The 19,841-nt window shown below is 41.1% G+C and overlaps 1 protein-coding gene across 1 annotated transcript in view; it reads right to left on the bottom strand.

The window, feature by feature from the left end:
• LOC139384843 (kinesin family member 6) overlaps window positions 1-19,841 on the bottom strand; it is a 185,134-nt gene that overhangs the window by 34,667 nt on the left and 130,626 nt on the right. Inside the window, exons 14-15 of the mRNA XM_071129739.1 lie at window positions 10,938-11,040; window positions 9,698-9,753 (exon numbers count right to left, since the gene is read on the bottom strand). Coding sequence (XP_070985840.1) covers window positions 9,698-9,753; window positions 10,938-11,040 — 159 coding nt within the window. The remainder of the gene's footprint in view (window positions 1-9,697; window positions 9,754-10,937; window positions 11,041-19,841) is intronic.

The raw sequence follows: 19,841 nt of genomic DNA on the forward strand, positions 1-19,841 counted from the left end.
ACAAATTTCCAAGTTCTCTAAAATGACATTGGAGGCAGCTTATGTTAGAAAAATAAACATGTAATGTTCTGGTAACAGCTCTGGTGGACATTCCTGCAGTTAGCATGCCAATTGCACGCTCCCTCAAAACGTCTATGGCATTGTGTTGTGTGACAAAACTGCACATTTTATACTGGCCTTTTATTGTCAACAGCATAAGGTGCAAGCAACTGTGTAATGATCATGCTGTTTAATCAGCTTCTTGGTATGTGTTATCTTGGCAAAGTAGAAATGCTCACTAACATAGATGTAAACTAATTTGTGCTCAAAATTTGAGAGAAAAAAAAAAATGTGATTTGTCAAGGATAATTTATTTCAGCTCATAAAACATGTTGCGTTTATATTTTTTCTCAGTATAAAACAAGTTATAACCATCTAGAGTACTTAAAGTATCTCTATGATTGACACACACCAAAATCACTTTACCTATCTTTATTCTGCCAAAATAAAGATAATTAAAGTGCTCATTAAAACATCTAACAATATATTTAATTAGATGCATAGGTAATTCAATCAAGTTTTTTGATTCATACAATCAACATTTTACTGAAAGCAATAGGGATTATATTTCTCTAAATTACATTTAAAGTTTTGAAAATCTGGTAAATAAAAATCATGTTTTTACTATTTTGTTAATTTGGTATGAAAATAGACTTTCAAAAATGTTCCTGTAATATAAGGTTAATCAGAAGTATCACTACTCTGCATCGTTCTCCCTTTATTGCAACTTTTCAATGTCTTTCAGTTGTGAAGACATTTTGCGGTGGTAAGGAATTCAGCTGATAAACAACAATGACATTTTTTCACAGCCTTTATTGTTCATATTTTCCTAGGGTGCAAATAATTCAGGAGGGTAGTGTTCGAAGAGGTTTGGCTGAAAATTTTGGAGAAATAGGAAACACATTTGCATTTTTTTCCAACCCCCAACGTACACCACTTCTGTAGAACGACCCATATATAAAAGCTAATATTCTGTTAACTCATACCCAAATAATTTGGTTGACTCGTCCTATACTCGTATTTGTGGCCAAAGCATAGATTTGAGAAAAAACTATTCCAAAACTCCACCTCAAACTTGAAACAGACTTTTTCAAATATGTGTGATGCGACGTTGGCTCATTGGCTGAGCCAATCAGCTGTTAACTTGTCATTAATATTTTTTATGAAAGATATACGCCCACATCATTCCTGTTGTTGGGGTGCACCCACAACATTCAAACACAGAAAAGCTGCTTTTTACTACTTAACATTAACATTTCTTGGAAGAAAAACTATTTAAATATTGTAATTCACTATTGGTCATATTTCATATGAATCTGGAAACACTCGACAGTTACTTTCGGACATAATGTGTGTGAACTCAATTTAACAATTAGATCACATCTATGCTCTAACTAAACTAAACTGTGCTAAAGGGCGACTGCAGTTCCTGATTTGGCCTTGTTTTGAAGATTGCTCCTTCAGAAATGCTAGTAGCCATGACTGAAGGCAAACGAGACCTGACTTGGGGGTGTGGTTTGATGTGGGTGTGTTATGTTTGCATATTGATGGCGCCGATAGAGATGGCAGCTTTGCTTCAAGTCCTTAGGAAACTGTGCAGTATTTAGTTTTTTTATGTATTATTTCTTACATTGTTAGCCCAGAAAACCTTAATTGTCATTACATACAGCTGGGAAGAACTATTGGATATCACAGAGATGTCGCCTTACCAGCACAACCAGCACTACGACCAGGAATACGACTTTCCCAAAGCGGATCCTTTGTCTGCACCTCCAAGGGCATTTGAACTGATTCCAGAGGCCGACCCAAAACAACGGCGTCAGAGGAGAGGGTGCCGGAGCGTTCTTCTAGTGAGGCTTTGGATGCACGCACACCACCCACCACTTCTGAGTATATTACATGCTAATGTCCAGTCCCTAGTTAACAAAGTCAATGAAATTAGGGCAAGAGTAGCTTTCCAAAGAGATATCTGGAATTGTAACATACTCTCTTTCACGGAGACCAGGCTAGCTGGGGACATGCTGTTGGAGTCCGTACAGCCAATGGGATTTTCAGTGCATCGCGCTGACAGGAACAAACATCTCTCTGGTAAGAAGAAGGGCGGGGTGAATGTTTCATGATTTAGCCACTCATGGTGTAATTGTAACAACATACAATAACTCAAGTCCTTTTGTTCACCTGGCCTAGAAGTCCTCACAATCAAATGCCGACCATATTATCTCTCAAGAGAACTCTACCATTGCTTAAGGACTTGGTCAGGAGAATTAAGCATGTCCTAGTTTAGGCCACCTAGCAGGACAAATTCAGAATTAGTGTAAGGGGCCAGGAGAGAGTTTAGGGCAGGTAGGTTTCAAGCCGGTGCTGATGGAGGACGATAGTCAACAAAGAGCTATTTGAAATGCTTAAAACCACCAAATCAAATTGGTTGGGGACAGACTTGGTGGAGCCAACCGAGCACTGAAGGTGGTAAAGATCTGAAATAAAGTAATCAAATAAAACAAATACTGTATTAAAATAAAGTAATGTGAATAAATTATGTTAAATAAGTGATGGGCAGTCACTAACACCATGGGACTTTTATTAATTGTTTTATTCTGTGTTGTTACATTATTCAACCCACATAATGCAAAGTGCATTTGTCTTCTTTTTTTCTTACAGTGATTATCTTTTAATAATCTAACCAAAACGAACTCAAAAAGCACTAATTGCTCAGCGTTAGTCAATAAGTATTCAACCCCTTTGTTATGGCAAGCCTAAATACATTTAGGAGTAATAATTTGCTTCACAAGTCACATAATAAGTTGCATGGACTCTGTGTGTTTAACATGATTTTTGAGATGACTACCTCATCTCTATACCCCACACATACAATTATCTGTAAGGTCCCTCAATCAAGCATCACATTTAAAAAACTGATTCAACAACAAAGACCAGGGAGGATTTCCAATGCCTTGTAAAGAAGGGGTACCCATTGGTAGATACTGTAGGTAAAAAATAAAAATAAAGCAGACATTGAATATCCCTTTGAGCATGGTGAAGTTATTATTTACACTTTGGATGGTGCATCAATACACCCAGGCACTACAAAGATACAGGTGTCCTTCTTCAGTTACCGGAGAGGAAGGAATCCGCACAGGGATTTCACCATGAGGCCAAAGGTGATTCTGCATCTGAGCTCCAAGAGTGTGCGGCTCTCTTTCATTTTCAAGTTTCTACTCCGCTAGCCAGCACCTCGTCTTAATAGGTGTGCGTTTCTTTTTCTTCTATATCGCCAAAGGTGATTCTAACATGTATTGTCTCAGGGGGTAGAATACTCATCTAATCAATATTCATTTTTTGGGGGTATTTCTTACACTTTGACATTAATCACACTTTGTAACACAACAACGTCAAGGGATGTGAATACTTTCTGAAGGCACTGTAAATGTGAGGCAATCACACTGCATTAATACTGGAGAAGAGGATGCTGTTGGTGCTGAAGCTCAGCATCCCTTTAATTTCCGGTCATCACTCCTAAATCATTGCTGGCTGTGTGGTGTAAACCCCAATTCGCTCCTGGGTGAAGTTTCCCTAGGTACAGATCTAAGATCAGCTTCCCCTCATCCTGAACCCTTAGTGGGGAAAATGCAAACCTGACTTAAGATCAGTGTTCAGGTGCAACTTCACCCTACACAGCCATAGCTACCGAGCCACAATAGTATGTCTACGTGGAATAGTTTAGAATCTGAATAATATGAAAGCCAATGGTCCAACATTCTAGAACAGGGTTGTGTGTACACGTTTTAGACCACATAGTAAGTTTTATGTTTTATACTGTGGCAAAAGTAAGTCATAAAAACACACAGTAGCTCGTGGCTGTTTGAACAGGTTTGAGGTAATCCATTTCCAAGGGATTACAGAAAGAAAAGTGCTCTAAAACTTGGGGTGGATTCCTTGGCACCAGATGCCGGACTTGGTGTCTGGCATCTGGTGCAGCTAAGGACCATTTGAAAAAGAGGGTTGTTAGTACTTTTCCAGCTACATAGAGGAAAATGGATATTAAATGGATATTAAAAAGCGGGGACGGTGCCAGGGAGCTTTATGGCACCCGAAGCCTACCTGTCAGGGACATAACCCAGAGAAGGCAGGGGCGTGCTTAACTGAGCTCTCATAAAACAGCCTTCAGGGGAGCCACCCTTTCTCGCCAGTCCTGGAAAAGTTCTGGAATGTGCTGAGCGACACTTGGACACTTCAGAGAAACAGGGCCCCCAAAGCAGAATGTTCTGCTTTTTTCTGTTCACTATTAGGAATCATAGGCTGCATCCCAAATGGCACCCTATTCACTGCTTTTAACCGGGACCCATAGTGCTCTGGTCAAAAGTAGTGGACTGTATAGGGAATAGGGTGCCATTTGGTACGTAACATGGATAGTGTCTTGGGGTTTCCAGGAAAGTTCATGTAAAGGTAAATGAACAGTGTTACACGAGCCTGCATCAGGGACATGTTTACTATTAGGATAATGGTAGTGGTGACAATGAAACACTGACTGTAAACCGATTTCCGGCATGCAATTTATAGTATGCACTCTGAACCATCAACCCCTGGATATGCTATAGAGGCAGCATAGTCCACACACTCACTTCCTCTCAGAAACATGCATGGCAGCAATCACACACACTTGCACAGATGCACACACGCACACACACACACACACACACACACACACACACACACACACACACACACACACACACACACACTTCAGAAGGTCTTTCTACCAACAAAACGGTACTATTAGCATGCGAGTAAGGATGCACTTGGCAATCATAAATAGTATAAAAGTGCTATGTAAAAATGCTATATTCCCAAATGGAAGAGCATGAAATCAGAGCAAACACACAACATAAGCAAAAGTACATGGACACCTGCTCGTCAAACATCTAACTCTAAAATTATGGTTATTAATATGGAGTTGGTCCCCCCTTTGCTGTTGTAACAGCCTCCATTCTTCTGGGAAGGCTTTCAAATAGATGAACATTGCTGCGGGGACTTGCTTCCATTCAGCCACAAGAGCATTAGTGAGGTCGGACACTGATGTTGGGTGATTAGGCCTGGCTCGCAGTCGGCATTCCAATTCATCCCAAAGGTGTTTGATGGGGTTGAGGTCAGGGCTTTGTGCAGGCCAGTCAAGTTATTCCACACCGATCTCAACCAACAATTTCTGTATGGATCTTGCTTTGTGAACAGCTGAAACAGGAAAGGGGTTGTTGCCACAAAATTGGAAGCACAGAATGGTCTAGAACAGGTATTCCCAAACTGGGGTACGCATACAATGCCGTCAGGGGTACACCACATAAAAATGTGATCCACATTTTTTATATATATATATATACAGGGTAGCCGGGTAGCCTAGTGGTTAGAGCATTGGGCTGGTAACCGGAAGGTTGCAAGTTCAAATCCCCGAGCTGACAAGGTACAAATCTGTCGTTCTGCCCCTGAACAGGCAGTTAACCCACTGTTCCTAGGCCGTCATTGAAAATAAGAATTTGTTCTTAACTGACTTGCCTGGTTAAATAAAGTTAAAATAAAAAAATAAAAGTACTGCTACTACCAGCAGGACTGTTGACGTCACAAGTTGTTCTGCTTCCACGAGCACATCCAATGCTAGCATCAGTAATTCTACATTTGTTGTCAGCCCAGCTAGCATGGACACTGATAGTAGTGAATCTGATGCAGCCAAAGAGCCCCCTTACACGGGAAAGCACGGAGCAACAGACAGGGACGTTGGACCATCGAAGGGGCGCAAATATGATGGGAACTACATTGATTTGGGGTTCACTGATATTGGGAGTAGTGCCTTTCCTCAGCCCCAGTGTATTATATGTGCAAAAGTACTATCTCACAACTTGATGAAACCTTCACTTTTGCGCAGACATTTAGAAACAAAACATGCCAAATAAAAAAATAAACCACAGGAGTTTTTTGAGCGAGAATTAAGGTGACTTCAAACTAGCAAGACATGTATAAAAGCAACAGATACCATTAACTTAATTATTCCTGCTGCCGTGGAATCTGATTTATTCCAGGTGGTATCTGATTTTAAGTACCTTGGCATCATACTTGATTCAAACCTCTCTTTTAAAAAGCATGTGAAAAAGGTCATTCAAATAACCAAATTCAACCTAGCTAATGTTCGATTTATATGAAATTGACTACAGAGGTAGCAAAACTGTACTTCAAATCTATGATACTCCCCCACTTAACATACTGCTTGACTAGTTGGGCAAAAGCTTGCTGTACAACATTAAAACCTATTCAGTCTGTCTACAAACAGGCTCTCAAAGTGCTTGATAGGAAGCCCAATAGCCATCATCACTGTTACATCCTCAGAAAGCATGAGCTCCTGAGTTGGGAAAATCTTGTGCAATACACCGACGCATGTCTTGTATTCAAGATCCTAAATGGCCTGGCTCCCCCTCTTTATTAGTCCGGTTACTAGTCCAACGCTCTAACCACTAGGCTAACCTGCCGCCCACATAACTGTACCACATATCACACTTTCACAAAATGCATGAAGACGTGGCTAAAGGTCATCCAGTCTGTAGCTTGTGAGGTATGGAAACACTTTGTTGCTTTCATGGATTTTGTCTTGTTGCTTTTTGTTCTATGTTCTATGTTCTATGTATGTTCTATGTTGCTCTGTCTGTATGCTATGTATTTATTTGTTAGGAATTTTATGAATAATGACTAAACAATATCTACAATATCTACATTTTAAATAGAACTATAAATAATATAACTAATGAAACTTATACTCTGTTTTATTATATCTGATTAATAATATTAATTAATAAGGAAGGGTTTGTGGAGCATGAGACATGGGGTAATTACATTTAATAAATACCATTCCAGCCAGGTTGGAGGAGACTGGAATTGTGTGTTTTTAAGTAAGCAAAAAGGGTCGTTAACCTATGGTTGAACCGACTCAACTTAGCTCTGGGATGTTTAGATAGGCAGAGATTGTTTTCCTGGGTTTTCCATTATCTGAAACTGTCTTCTAAATAGTGATGGATGAAGGTGAAGATTCCAGAAGTTAACAAATAAGTGTGTGTCTGGAGTGAGCGAGCTAGTGGGTTGTAATGAACTTTTCAACTGGTTGGAATCCTGGTTGATAGGAGAAAGGACGTTTTATAACCTATGACATCATATTTTGTATATAAACTGTTGTTTGTGGTTACATGGCAGCGCGCTCCGAGAATAAATACTATTATCTAATTTTGATAAGACTGGTATCTGTCTATTTTATGCAAATAGGAATCTTACAAATTCTTATAAACTAGACTGAGTGATTTAATTAATGTACAATCAATAGGAATTATGAAATTCCAGTGACAGTATTGCTTGTCCTATGTTGCTCTGCGTGTGCTCACTGCTCAATGAATGTCTATATTGTAATTGTTTTTAATAACCTGCCCAGGGACTGCGGTTGAAAATTAGCCGGCTGGCTAAAACCGGCACTTTTACTGAAACATTGATTAATGTGCACTGTCCCTGTAAAAATAAAATAAAATAAAATAAACTCAAATACAGGTACAGACTGTGTGTGGAAAAAGACTGAGACTCTCTACTATACAACGCAACATTGCAGAGTTATGTGCATCCTTTCAAGCAGACCCTTCTCATTAACCTGTAGTGAGTTATTCACAATCTTCGATGAAAAAATAAAGTTTTATATGTAAGATGGCTAAATAAAGAGCAAAATAATTGATTTATAGTATATTATTATTTGTGCCCTGGTCCTATAAGAGCTCTTTGTCACTTCCCACGAGTCGGGTTGTGACAAAAACACACACTCATTCTTATGTTTAATAAATGTATCGTATAGTGTGTGTGTGGCAGGCTTACAATGATGGCAAAAGACAACATTTGAGAGTGCACTGACCCTGGTGCTAGAGGGGGTACGCAGCTGGAGGTTGAATGTTTTAAGGGGTACAGGACTATGAAAAGTTTGGGAACCACTGGTCTAGAATGTCATTGTACAGTGTTGCGTGAAGATTTCCCTTCACTGGAACTAACGGGCCTAGCCCGAACTATGAAAAACAGCCCCAGAACATTACTCCTCCTCTACCAAACTTTACAGTTGGCACTATGCATTGAGGTAGGTAGCGTTCCCCTGGTATCCGCCAAACCCAGATTCGTCCGTAGGACTGCCAGATGGTGAAGCGTGATTGATTAATCAATCCAGAGAATGCGTTTCGACTGCTCCAGAGTTTAATGGAGGCCAGCTTTATACCACTCCAGCCGATGCTTGGCATTGCACATGGTGATCTTAGTCTTTTGTGCGGCTGCTCGGCCATGGAAACACATTTAACTTCGTATAGTATAGGGGACGCTTGCAGTGCGGCAAATTCAAATAATGATATAAAATCAAACCTTCATTAAATCACACATGTAAGATACTCAATTAAAGCTACACTCGTTGTGAATCCAGCCAACGTGTCAGATTTTAAAAAGCTTTTCGGCGAAAGCATTAAGAAGCTATTATCTGAGGATAGCACAATGTCAATAAAGAGGGTAGCATATTTCATTTCTGCAGGCGCTACACAAAACGCTCAAATAAAATATAAAACATGCATTACCTTTGACGAGCTTCTTTTGTTGGCACTCCAATATGTCCCATAAACATCACAATTGTTCCTTTTTTTCCGATTAATTCCGTCCATGTATACCCAAAATGTCCATTTATAAAGCACGTTTGATCCAGAAAAAAACAGCTTACCAAAACACAATGTCACGACAAAACATTTCAAAAATTGCCCATAAACTTTGCCAAAATATTTCAAACTACTTTTGTAATACAACTTTAGGTATTTTTTAACGTTAATAATTGATCAAATAGTAGACGGGGCAATCTGTATTCAATACAGCAAGTAAACAAACCATGCTCCTTTTTTCGTCTTGCGCAACTCTCAACAGTGTAACCTTGTTCCAGGATGTGCTTCCTCTTCGTTGCACAAATGATTAACCTCAACCAAATTCCAAAGACTGGTGACATCCAGTGGAAGTCGTAGGAACTGTAAAATGGTTCCTATCAAATATCCCTTGGCAAAGACAACAGAGGGAACGGTCAGAGGCAAAAAAGAAAAAAAATCTGAACAGTTATTCCTCTGGGTTTTGCCTGCTACATAAGTTCTGTTATAGTCACAGACATGATTGAAACAGTTTTAGAAACTTCAGAGTGTTTTCTATCCACACCTACTAATAATATGCATATCATATATTCCTGGCATGAGTAGCAGGAAGTTGCGCCAAGCTGTTGTTGCTCCTAGGCGTTTCCACTTCACAGTAACAGCACTTACAGTTGACCGGAGCTGCTGTATGTAGGTGGCATCCTATGACGGTGTCACTTTGAAAGTCACTGAGCTCGTCAGTAGGGCCATTTTTACTGCCAATGTTTGTCTTTGGCGATTGCATGGCAGTGTGCTCGATTTTAAATACCTGTCAGCAACGGGTGTAGCTGAAATAGCCGAATCCTATAATTTGAAGGGGTGTCCATACTTTGTATATATAGTGTACGTATACATCGAATTTGTATGCGGTGAGTCATGACTTACAAGAATAATATTGTAATGAGTGGCTATAAGGTTATGCTAGCATATGGTGCTAGTATGTAACTTACTGACTCCGTTTCTGGCTTCGTTCACCTCCTCCCCATATGCTTTAGCCTCAGCAAACCTACACAGAAACAAAGATATCAGTAGGCAAAAATTTCATGCAAAACCCTGTTTCTCTTTCTGTACCTGAGCCATGTCAAGTTAAAGGGATAGTTCATGAGAAGTCCTCATAAGGATAGTAAAACAAAGTGGGGACATTTCGCCGGTCCCTATAAGGAAAAAGTCTAGTTTAGGGTTAGGGTTACTATTAGGGTTAGGGTTACAATTAGGGTTAGGGTTTAGGAGTTGGGGTCTCCGGTTAAGGTTAGGTTTGGGGTTAAGGTTAGGGTTTAGGATAAGAGTTAGGCTTAGTGTTAGGGGTTAGGAAAAAAATGATTTTGAATGGTAATCAATTGTTTGGTCCCCACAAGGACAGTAAAACAAACGTGTGTGTCTGTGAGTGTGACTATATGTGAGAGAATGTGCTTGGGATTGACACAGAAAGCCATTACCATCACATTTAACAGGGCTCCGCTCCCCTTCAATTCATGTCTGTACCATAAATGGGGGATTGGCGAGGAGAGAAAATGAAAAACTAAAAGATATGCCATTGGGGGTATGGGCCTACTATTCAGTGTCCTTGTCTATCAACAAGATGAGTGAACTCATGTACACTTCCCCTGTATTTAGACAGTGAAGCAAAACGTTTACATTTGTCTCTATGCATAATTTTGGATTTGAGAGCAAATGTTTAATTTGGTCAATTTCATATGGTCACAAGCTTGCAAGAACTATGGGACCAAATACTACACTTTTGACTACTTTGATACACTATAAGTCAATTTGTCCAAACACTTCGAACTTTTCAAATGGGGGGCTAGATACATAAAGTGCTTTCATTTCTAAATCGTAAAACAGATTTGTATGAAAATACCCTTAAATTAAAGGTGACATTCTGTGTTTTGTACAGACCTAAACTGTCCTTGAGCACGCTACCCAGCAACATTATGCAAATTAGTTTGGTTACTGTTATCCTGGTACACTCAAAATATTTCACACGTTTCACAGAGGTACAACTCAGTTCACAAGAGGACAAATAAAGTTACTATCAATTTCTATGCACATAGGATAAGTTCAAAGTCTGTTCAAGTGCTATCGATCTATTTTCAGGGTTTATCAACCGTAGCAAACTTTCAGATTAAAAACTAGGAACAACTGGTAAACTGAAATCGAAGTTCCCAACAAGGCCTCCCCTTGCCCTCTGACCTCTGTTTGAGCAGGGCCTTGTTGTCCTCGATGGTCAGCCGGTCTTCATGGTCTCTCCTGAATATCTCAAAAGCCTCCTGTTTGCCCATCGACAGCTTGGACGCTGAAGAAGAATGGAGGGAGAAAGAATCATGAATGCCCATAATTTTTTATACAGTATACCCAGATGGCAGTCATAGTCACTAACCAGGTTTCCATCCAACCTTTTTATGCGAGTAAAGTATATTTCTGATTTAAAAAATTCACGACAGGCTTGGTGGAAACAGAACATTTGTCGGTAAATTAAATGTCGACAAAACTAAATTCATTGATGCTAGAAATGTCGGTGGAAATACTTTTATGCGCAAATATTGATATAATAACAATCATATCGAAGTAAAGTTCAGGTCACGCATGCAGTTTTTTAGGCTACAGACTAAATAAATGATGACACATTTCACAGGGTGGTGAAATGAGCTAGATGTTATTTTTCGAAAAATATCAAGGGTCTTATTCTGGTGACATGATCACTGAACACTTGGCTGCCCATTTGACAAATAAAAATAAACTCGCTCTTTTGTCCATAATAATCTCATGTAGACTATACAGTATCTGCGAGCTGTTGGCAAGAGCACACGTGTCAATACCAGAGTGGGCACACTCGCTATATACCACAATATTTGGTGACAAAACCATCAGTAGAGTTGAAAATGCGATGGAAACCCATTTAACTTGTATTTTTTTTATTCAGGAATTTAACTGCAAAATTTATTTTTATGTGCATTATGTCATAGCGCATAGCTTTTTATCTGCAACAGTCAATTTGATGAGAATATATCTCTGGTGGGAAAATGTGCATATTGTTTTTATTTTAGAATATGTCGCCCATTGGCGAATTTAGGTATTAGGCAACATGGGCAGCCGCCCAGGGCGGCATCTTGCCGGGGGCGGCATGGGGAACCGGCACCAAAAAAATTGTAACGGTGAAATTTGCGCAATCGGTTTCTATTGCTCATTTGCATGTCACGTCAATGATATCATGTGACTATGTGGGACTGTGGGTAAATTAACCTTGTCGGAGTGGGCGCTCTGATTCTAGTTTGTGAGCTAGGCAGGCTACTGCCTGGGAAGGTCTCCCACTAAGAAGTACATGATGGCGAGGGGGGCGGGTAGGTTGACCTCAGGTCTCCCCACTAGAATACTGATGTAGGGGGAGCGGGGGAATCTATCAAATAGCACACCTCTAACTTTGTACAGTACTAATGCAATTGGTAAAATCAGTATGATATGCTACCAAATAAACCACAATTTATTCATAACACGGTGAATATATAATTCACAGACAGCGAGTTGCCAACAGCGAGTCGGAGTCAGAGGCTGAGACGTCTATGGTCTCTACTCCTCCCGTTACGGGGTCTGAGACGCCGAAGCCTCCCACCATTAGCTCTGACAAATTGAAAACCCTAGTCATTGGCAACTCCATTACCCGCAGTATTAGACTTAAAAATAATCATCCAGCAATCATACACTGTTTACCAGGGTGCAGGGCTACCGACATTAAGGCTAATCTGAAGATGGTGCTGGCTAAAGCTAAAACTGGAGAGTATAGGGATATTGTTATCCACGTTGGCACCAACAATGTTACTATGAAATCGTCAGAGGTCACCAAGCGCAACATAGCTTCAGCGTGTAAATCAGCTAGAAAGATGTGTCGGCATCGAGTAATTTTCTCTGGCCCCCTCCCAGTTAGGGGGAGTGATGAGCTCTACAGCAGTCTCACAACTCAATTGCTGGTTGAAAACGGTTTTCTGCCCCTCCCAAAAGATAGAATTTGTAGATAATTGGCCCTCTTTCTGAGACTGACCCACAAACAGGACCAAGCCTGGCCTGTTGAGGAGTGACAGACTCCATCCTAGCTGGAGGGGTGCTCTCATCTTATCTACAAACATAGACAGGGCTCTAACTCCACAAGCTCCACAATGAGATAGGGTGCAGGCCAAGCAGCAGGCGGTTAGCCAGCCTGCCAGCTTAGTGGAGTCTACCACTAGCACAGTCAGTGTAGTCAGCTCAGCTATCCCCATTGAGACCGTGTCTGTGCCTCGACTTAGTTTGGTCAAAACTAGACATGGCAGTGTTCGCCTTAGCAGTCTCAATGGAATAAAGACCTCCTCCATTCCTGCCATTATTGAAAGAGATTGTGATACCTCACATCTCAAAATAGAGCTACTTAATGTTAGATCTCTCACTTCCAAGGCAGTTATAGTCAATGAACTAATCACTGATCAAAATTTTGATGTGATCGGCCTGACTGAAACATGGCTTAAGCCTGATGAATTTACTGTGTTAAATGAGGCCTCACCTCCTGGTTACACTAGTGACCAGGAGGTCACTAGTGTAACCTTTGCATCCGGCAAAGGCGGAGGTGTTGCTAACATTTATGATAGCAAATTTCAATTTACAACAAAAATAACGTTTTTGTCTTTTGAGCTTCTAGTCATGAAATCTATGCAGCCTACTCAATAACTTTGTATAGCTACTGTTTACAGGCCTCCTGGGTCATATACAGCATTCATCACTTTTACCTGAATTCCTATCGGACCTTGTAGTCATGGCAGATAATATTCACATTATTGGTGACTAATATTCACATGGAGAAGTCCACAGACCCACTCCAAAAGGCTTTCGAAGCCATCATCGACTCAGTGGGGTTTGCCCAACATGTCTCCGGACCTACTCACAGCCACAGTCATACCCTGGACCTAGTTTTGTCCCGTGGAACAAATGTTGTGGATCTTAATGTTTTTCCTCATAATCCTGGACTATCCGACCACCATATCGGACCACATTTGCAGTCGCAACAAAAAATATGCTCAGACTCCAACCAAGGATCATTAAAAGTTGTGCTATAAATTCTTGGACAACCCAAAGATTCCTAGATGCCCTTCCAGACTCCATCTGCCTACTCATGGACGTCAGAGGACAAAAATCAGTTAACCACTTAACTGAGTAACTAAATTTAACCTTGCGCAATACCCTAGATGCAGTTGCACCCCTAAAAACTAAAAACATTTGTCATAAGAAAATAGCTCCCTGGTATACATAAAATACCCAAGCTCTGAAGCAAGCTTCCAGAAAATTGGAACGGAAATGGCACCACACCAAACTGGAAGTCTTCCGACTAGCTTGGAAAGACAGTACCGTGCAGCACTGAAGAGCCCTCACTGCTGCTCGATCATCCTATTTTTCCAACTTAATGTCTTTTTGATACTGTCGCGAAAACTATCTAAAAAGCAGCATTCCCCAAGAGAGGATGGCTTTCATGACCATTAGAAAGCTAATTACGGACTCCTCTTTAAATCTGCGTATTCCTCCAAAGCTCAGTTTTCCTGAGTCTGCACAACACTGCCAGGACCTAGGATTAAGGGAGACACTCAAGTGTTTTAGTACTATATCTCTTGACACATTGATGAAAATAATCATTGCCTCTAAACCGTCAAGCTGCATACTGGACCCTATTCCAAATAAAAAAGAGCTGCTTCCTGTGCTTGGCCCTCCTATGTTGAACATAATAAACGGCTCACTATCCATCAGATGTGTACCAAACTCTAAAAGTGGCAGTAATAAAGCCTCTCTTGAAAAAGCCAAACCTTGACCAATAAAAAAAAAAAAAACTATTGGCCGATATCTTCACTGAGACTGCACTCGTGAAGGTGGTAAATTACCTTTTAATGGCGTCAGACCGAGGCTCTGCATCTGTCCTCGTGCTCCTAGACCTTAGTGCTGCTTTTGATACCATCGATCACCACATTATTTTGGAGAGATTAAAAACTGGTCTACACGGATTAAATGGGTCTACACGGACCAAGTATAGTGGTCCTAAAACGGACCAAGTTCTGGCCTGGTTTAGATCTTATCTGTCGGAAAGACATCAGTTTGTCCCTGTGGATGGTATGTCCTCTCACAAATCAACTGTAAATGCTGGTGTTCCTCAAGGCTCCGCTTGGTGGTTGAAGGGGCCTGTGCTTTGGCAAAGTGGGTGGGTTATATCCTGCCTGATTGGCCCTGTATCGTTGGATGTGGCCACAGTGCCTCCCGACCCCTCCGGTCTCAGCCTCAAGTATTTATGCTGCATTTGTTTATTTGTCGGGGGGCTAGGGTCAGTCTGTTCTATCTGGAGTATTTCTCCTGTCTTATCCAGTGTCCTGTGTGAATTTAAGTATGCTCTCTTTAAGTCTCTCTCTTTCTCTTGGAGGACCTGAGCCCTAGGACCATGCCTCAGGACTACCTGGCATGATGACTCCTTGCTGTCCCCAGTCCACCTGGCCGTGCTGCTGCTCCAGTTTCAACTGTTCTGCCTGCGGCTATGGAACCCTGACCTATTCACTGGACGTGCTACCTGTCCCAGACCTGCTGGTTTCAACTCTCTAGAGACAGCAGGAGCGGTAGATATACTCTGAATGATCGGCTATGAAAAGCCAACTGACATTTACTTCTGAGGTGCTGACATGTTGCACCCTCGACAACCACTGTCATTATTATTATTTGACCCTGCTGGTCATCTATGAACATTTGAACATCTTGGCCATGTTCTGTTATAATCTCCCCCCGGCACAGTCAAAAGAGGACTGGCAACCCCTCAGTGCCTGGTTCCTCTCTCTGTTTATTCCTAGGTTCTGGCCTTTCTAGGGAGTTTTTCCTAGCCACCGTGCTTCTACACCTGCATTGCTTGCTGTTTGGGGGTTTAGTCTGGGTTTCTGAACAGCACTTTGTGACATCAGCTGATGTAAGAAGGGCTTTATAAATTCATTTGATTTATTGATTGATATGTGTTGAATTTTTTTCTGGTTTGTGTCCGAAATTGTTAAGAATACTATAAAACCAGTCGACACACCACCAAAGTGAATTGGTTTAGTCTTGACTCTTGGTTGACAGTGTTGGGGGATGGGTAATGTATTGATGCTCGAGTGCCAAATTTGATTCTATTTGTCTTTGTTACTTCTTTTTGATATTTATGAGTCTTATTTCTGTATATATTTTTATATTAATATAGTTTTAAATGTTATGATTTTCTATTGTTTTGTTACAATAAAACTTACAGTTCGTACAGAATGGCGCTGAGGAGGGGGTTCGCCCAGGGAGCCATACAAGCTAGAACTGCCACTGATGTCGCAAACTGGATGGAAACCTAACTACTGAAATACAGTGGGGCAAAAAAGTATTTAGTCAGCCACCAATTGTGCAAGTTCTCCCACTTAAAAAGATGAGAGAGGCCTGTAATTTTCATCATAGGTACACTTCAACTATGAAAGACAAAATTAGAAAAAAAATCCAGAAAATCACATTGTGGGATTTTTTATGAATTTATTTGCAAATTATGGTGAAAAATAAGTATTTGGTCAACAACAGAAGTTTATCTCAATACTTTGTTATATACCCTTTTACGGCAAATGTTTTCTGTAAGTCTTCACCAGGTTTTCACACACTGTTGCTGGTATTTTGGCCCATTCCTCCATGCAGATCTCCTTTAGAGCAGTGATGTTTTGGGGCTGTTGCTGGGCAACACGGACTTTCAACTCCCTCCAAAGATTTTCTATGGGGTTGAGATCTGGAGACTGGCTAGGCCACTCCAGGACCTTGAAATGCTTCTTACGAAGCCACTCCTTCGTTGCCCGGGCGGTGTGTTTGGGATCATTGTCATGCTGAAAGACCCAGCCACGTTTCATCTTCAATGCCCTTGCTGATGGAAGGAGGTTTTCACTGCAAATCTCACGATACACGGCCACATTCATTCTTTCCTTTACACGGATCAGTCGTCCTGGTCCCTTTGCAGAAAAACGGCCCCAAAGCATGATGTTTCCACCCCCATGCTTCACAGTAGGTATGGTGTTCTTTGGATGCAACTCAGCATTCTTTGTCCTCCAAACATGACAAGTTGAGTTTTTACCAAAAAGTTATATTTTGGTTTCATGTGAACATATGACATTCTCCCAATCTTCTTCTGGATCATCCAAATGCTCTCTAGCAAACTTCAGACGGGCCTGGACATGTATTGGCTTAAGCAGGGGGACACGTCTGGCACTGCAGGATTTGAGTCCCTGGCGGCGTAGTGTGTTACTGATGGTAGGCTTTGTTACTTTGGTCCCAGCTCTCTGCAGGTCATTCACTAGGTCCCCCCGTGTGGTTCTGGGATTTTTTCTCACCGTTCTTGCGATCATTTTGACCCCACGGGGTGAGATCTTGCGTGGAGCCCCAGATCGAGGGAGATTATCAGTGGTCTTGTATGTCTTCCATTTCCTAATAATTGCTCCCACAGCTGATTTCTTCAAACCAAGCTGCTTACCTATTGCAGATTCAGTCTTCCCAGCCTGGTGCAGGTCTACAATTTTGTTTCTGGTGTCCTTTGACAGCTCTTTGGACTTGGCCATAGTGGGGTTTGGAGTGTGACTGTTTGAGGTTGTGGACAGGTGTCTTTTATACTGATAACAAGTTCAAACAGGTGCCATCAATACAGGTAACGAGTGAGGGACAGAGGAGCCTCTTAAAAAAGAAGTTACAGGTCTGTGAGAGCCAGAAATCTTGCTTGTTTGTAGATGACCAAATACTTATTTTCCACCATAATTTGCAAATAAATTCATTCAAAATCCTACAATGTCATAGTTGAAGTGTACCTATGATGAAAATTACAGGCCTCTCTCATCTTTATAAGTGGGAGAACTTGCACAATTGGTGGCTGACTAAATACTTTTTTGCCCCACTGTACATACGTATGGACTAACATCAGTAAATAAAAAATTACACACAATTTAGATGAGAAGACTCTGGCTCTTTTATTCTGCTGGTGCTGAGGAGGCGCAAGTGTCAAATGCACGTTAGTCATGTAAAAACAGAAGCACAGCCTATCCAGCCATGAGGCACAGTGCACATGGAAGGAGAGATGTGCCTTTTACGCCTGTGAATCTCGAACTTAGAAACATAAAACAACAATTGGTTTCCCCCCATTTCGTTAAATTGTATTAAAATCCTCCCCTTAATCAATATCCTGGTCATTAACCAAAAGTAAATTATGAATAAAAGCATTTTAAATGGTCTACTGAGAATACTTTGAAATATTTGAGTCTTTTTCCCTAAAGCTTTTTCATTATTCACAAATCATCCTATGGGACTCCCAATCACGGCCGGTTGTGATACAGCCTGGAATCAAACCAGGATTTGTAGTGTCGCCTCGAGCACTGAGATGCAGTGCCTTAGACCGCTGCACCATTTGAAGCAATCTAAAATATATTAAATATTTGAACATATGTAGGTTAACATATCTATATATATTTAACAAACATGGGGCAGGCAATCTAACGAACTAGGCTATAACGGACTAGCATTTGAAGCAATTAAATTGCCATAACATTGAAAATATTCCATTGTCTCTGTCATGTCCACAATTGGTAGACATCTATAGAAAAAAAGGAAATTACTATGAAAGAAAATATTTCAATTTTGTATATTACTCAGTTTTCATTTGGTGACTTTATAATTTTCCATTCCTTTAACTAATGGGATATATTCCGGGTAGCCTCTGAGAATAACACTACAGACACCCTAGTTCGAATCCAGGCTGTATCACAACCGGCCGTGATTGGGAGTCCCATAGGGAGGTGCACAATTGGCCAAGCGTCGTCTGGGTTTGGCCAGTGTAGGCCGCCATTGTAAATAAGAATTTGTTCTTAACTGACTTGCCTAGTTAAATAAAGGTTAAATAAAATATGGTGTGTGGTCTAAGGCGGGCAGTGGTCTAAGGCGGGCCCGGCGCACAACTGGCCCAGCGTTATCTAGGCTAGGGGAGGGTTTGGCCGGGAGGGTTTGTCCCATCGACTCCTGTGGTGTACCGGGCGCAATGTACGGTCGCTTCCGGGTTAAGCGGGCATTGTGTCAAGTAGCAGTGCAGCTTGGTTGGGTTGTGTTTCGGGGGATGCACGGCTCTGGATAATAATAAAATAAAGTCATCATCTCATCTCTGCTTAGGCAGTAGCAGCCATGCAGCGTTATTTCTGTACTCCCCATATTGTTCTTTCTTTAGTCATACAATTTAGCTAGGCTCGCTGCAGAGCTGTCTGACGAAATCATTCTACTAGTTCGACAAAGAAGATACGGCATGCTTTCTTTCATGAACTGTCTCTCCCTCCCTCTAGTTGTTGTGTTGTGTACATCTCTCTCTCATGCGGTCTGTGTATCTGTGTATCTAACCTAACACAGCAGGCGTATCCATTTCTGCCTGAGCAGGAAATCAACAGGTGCAATGGATTATGGTCAATGCAGTTAATTACCATGTTTTTGCGCTGAACTGCATTGAATATTTGCTTACTAAAAACTAAAACTCCCTTCCGCCCAGTGGGCTCATAGGGCTCTGGTCAAAAGTATTGCACTATGTAGCAAATTGTTTATTAAGCTCTCAATTAAACTATACACGTGTGCTGGATATAACATTCCGTAAATTACAGCTTACAACAAATGAAGAACAAACAGTGGTTTACATTGATGAGAGGTGAGTTTACGGGATAATGTAGAGCACATCTTTGTTCCATCACACTTTGTTCCATCACACACTTTTGATGAGATCTGGGGCCGTATGTATCAAGTGTCACATGAGTAGGAGTGCTGATCTAGGATCAGGTTCACCCTGTTCATAGGGGAAACAGAAAGGTGGGGGTGCATGCTTAATGATTAACTACTCATGTTGTGATTGTGATAACATACAGAAACTCAAGTCCTTTTGTTCACCTGACCTAGAATACCTCACAATCAAATGCTGACCGTATTACCTCCCAAGAGAGTTCTCTTCGGTTATAGTCACAACTGTGTATAATACCCAACAAACAGATACCACAACGGCCCTCAAGGAACTACACCGGACTTTATACAAACTGGAAACCA

Source organism: Oncorhynchus clarkii, chromosome 26, assembly GCF_045791955.1.
Source record: "Oncorhynchus clarkii lewisi isolate Uvic-CL-2024 chromosome 26, UVic_Ocla_1.0, whole genome shotgun sequence".
Classification (NCBI taxonomy): domain Eukaryota; kingdom Metazoa; phylum Chordata; class Actinopteri; order Salmoniformes; family Salmonidae; genus Oncorhynchus; species Oncorhynchus clarkii.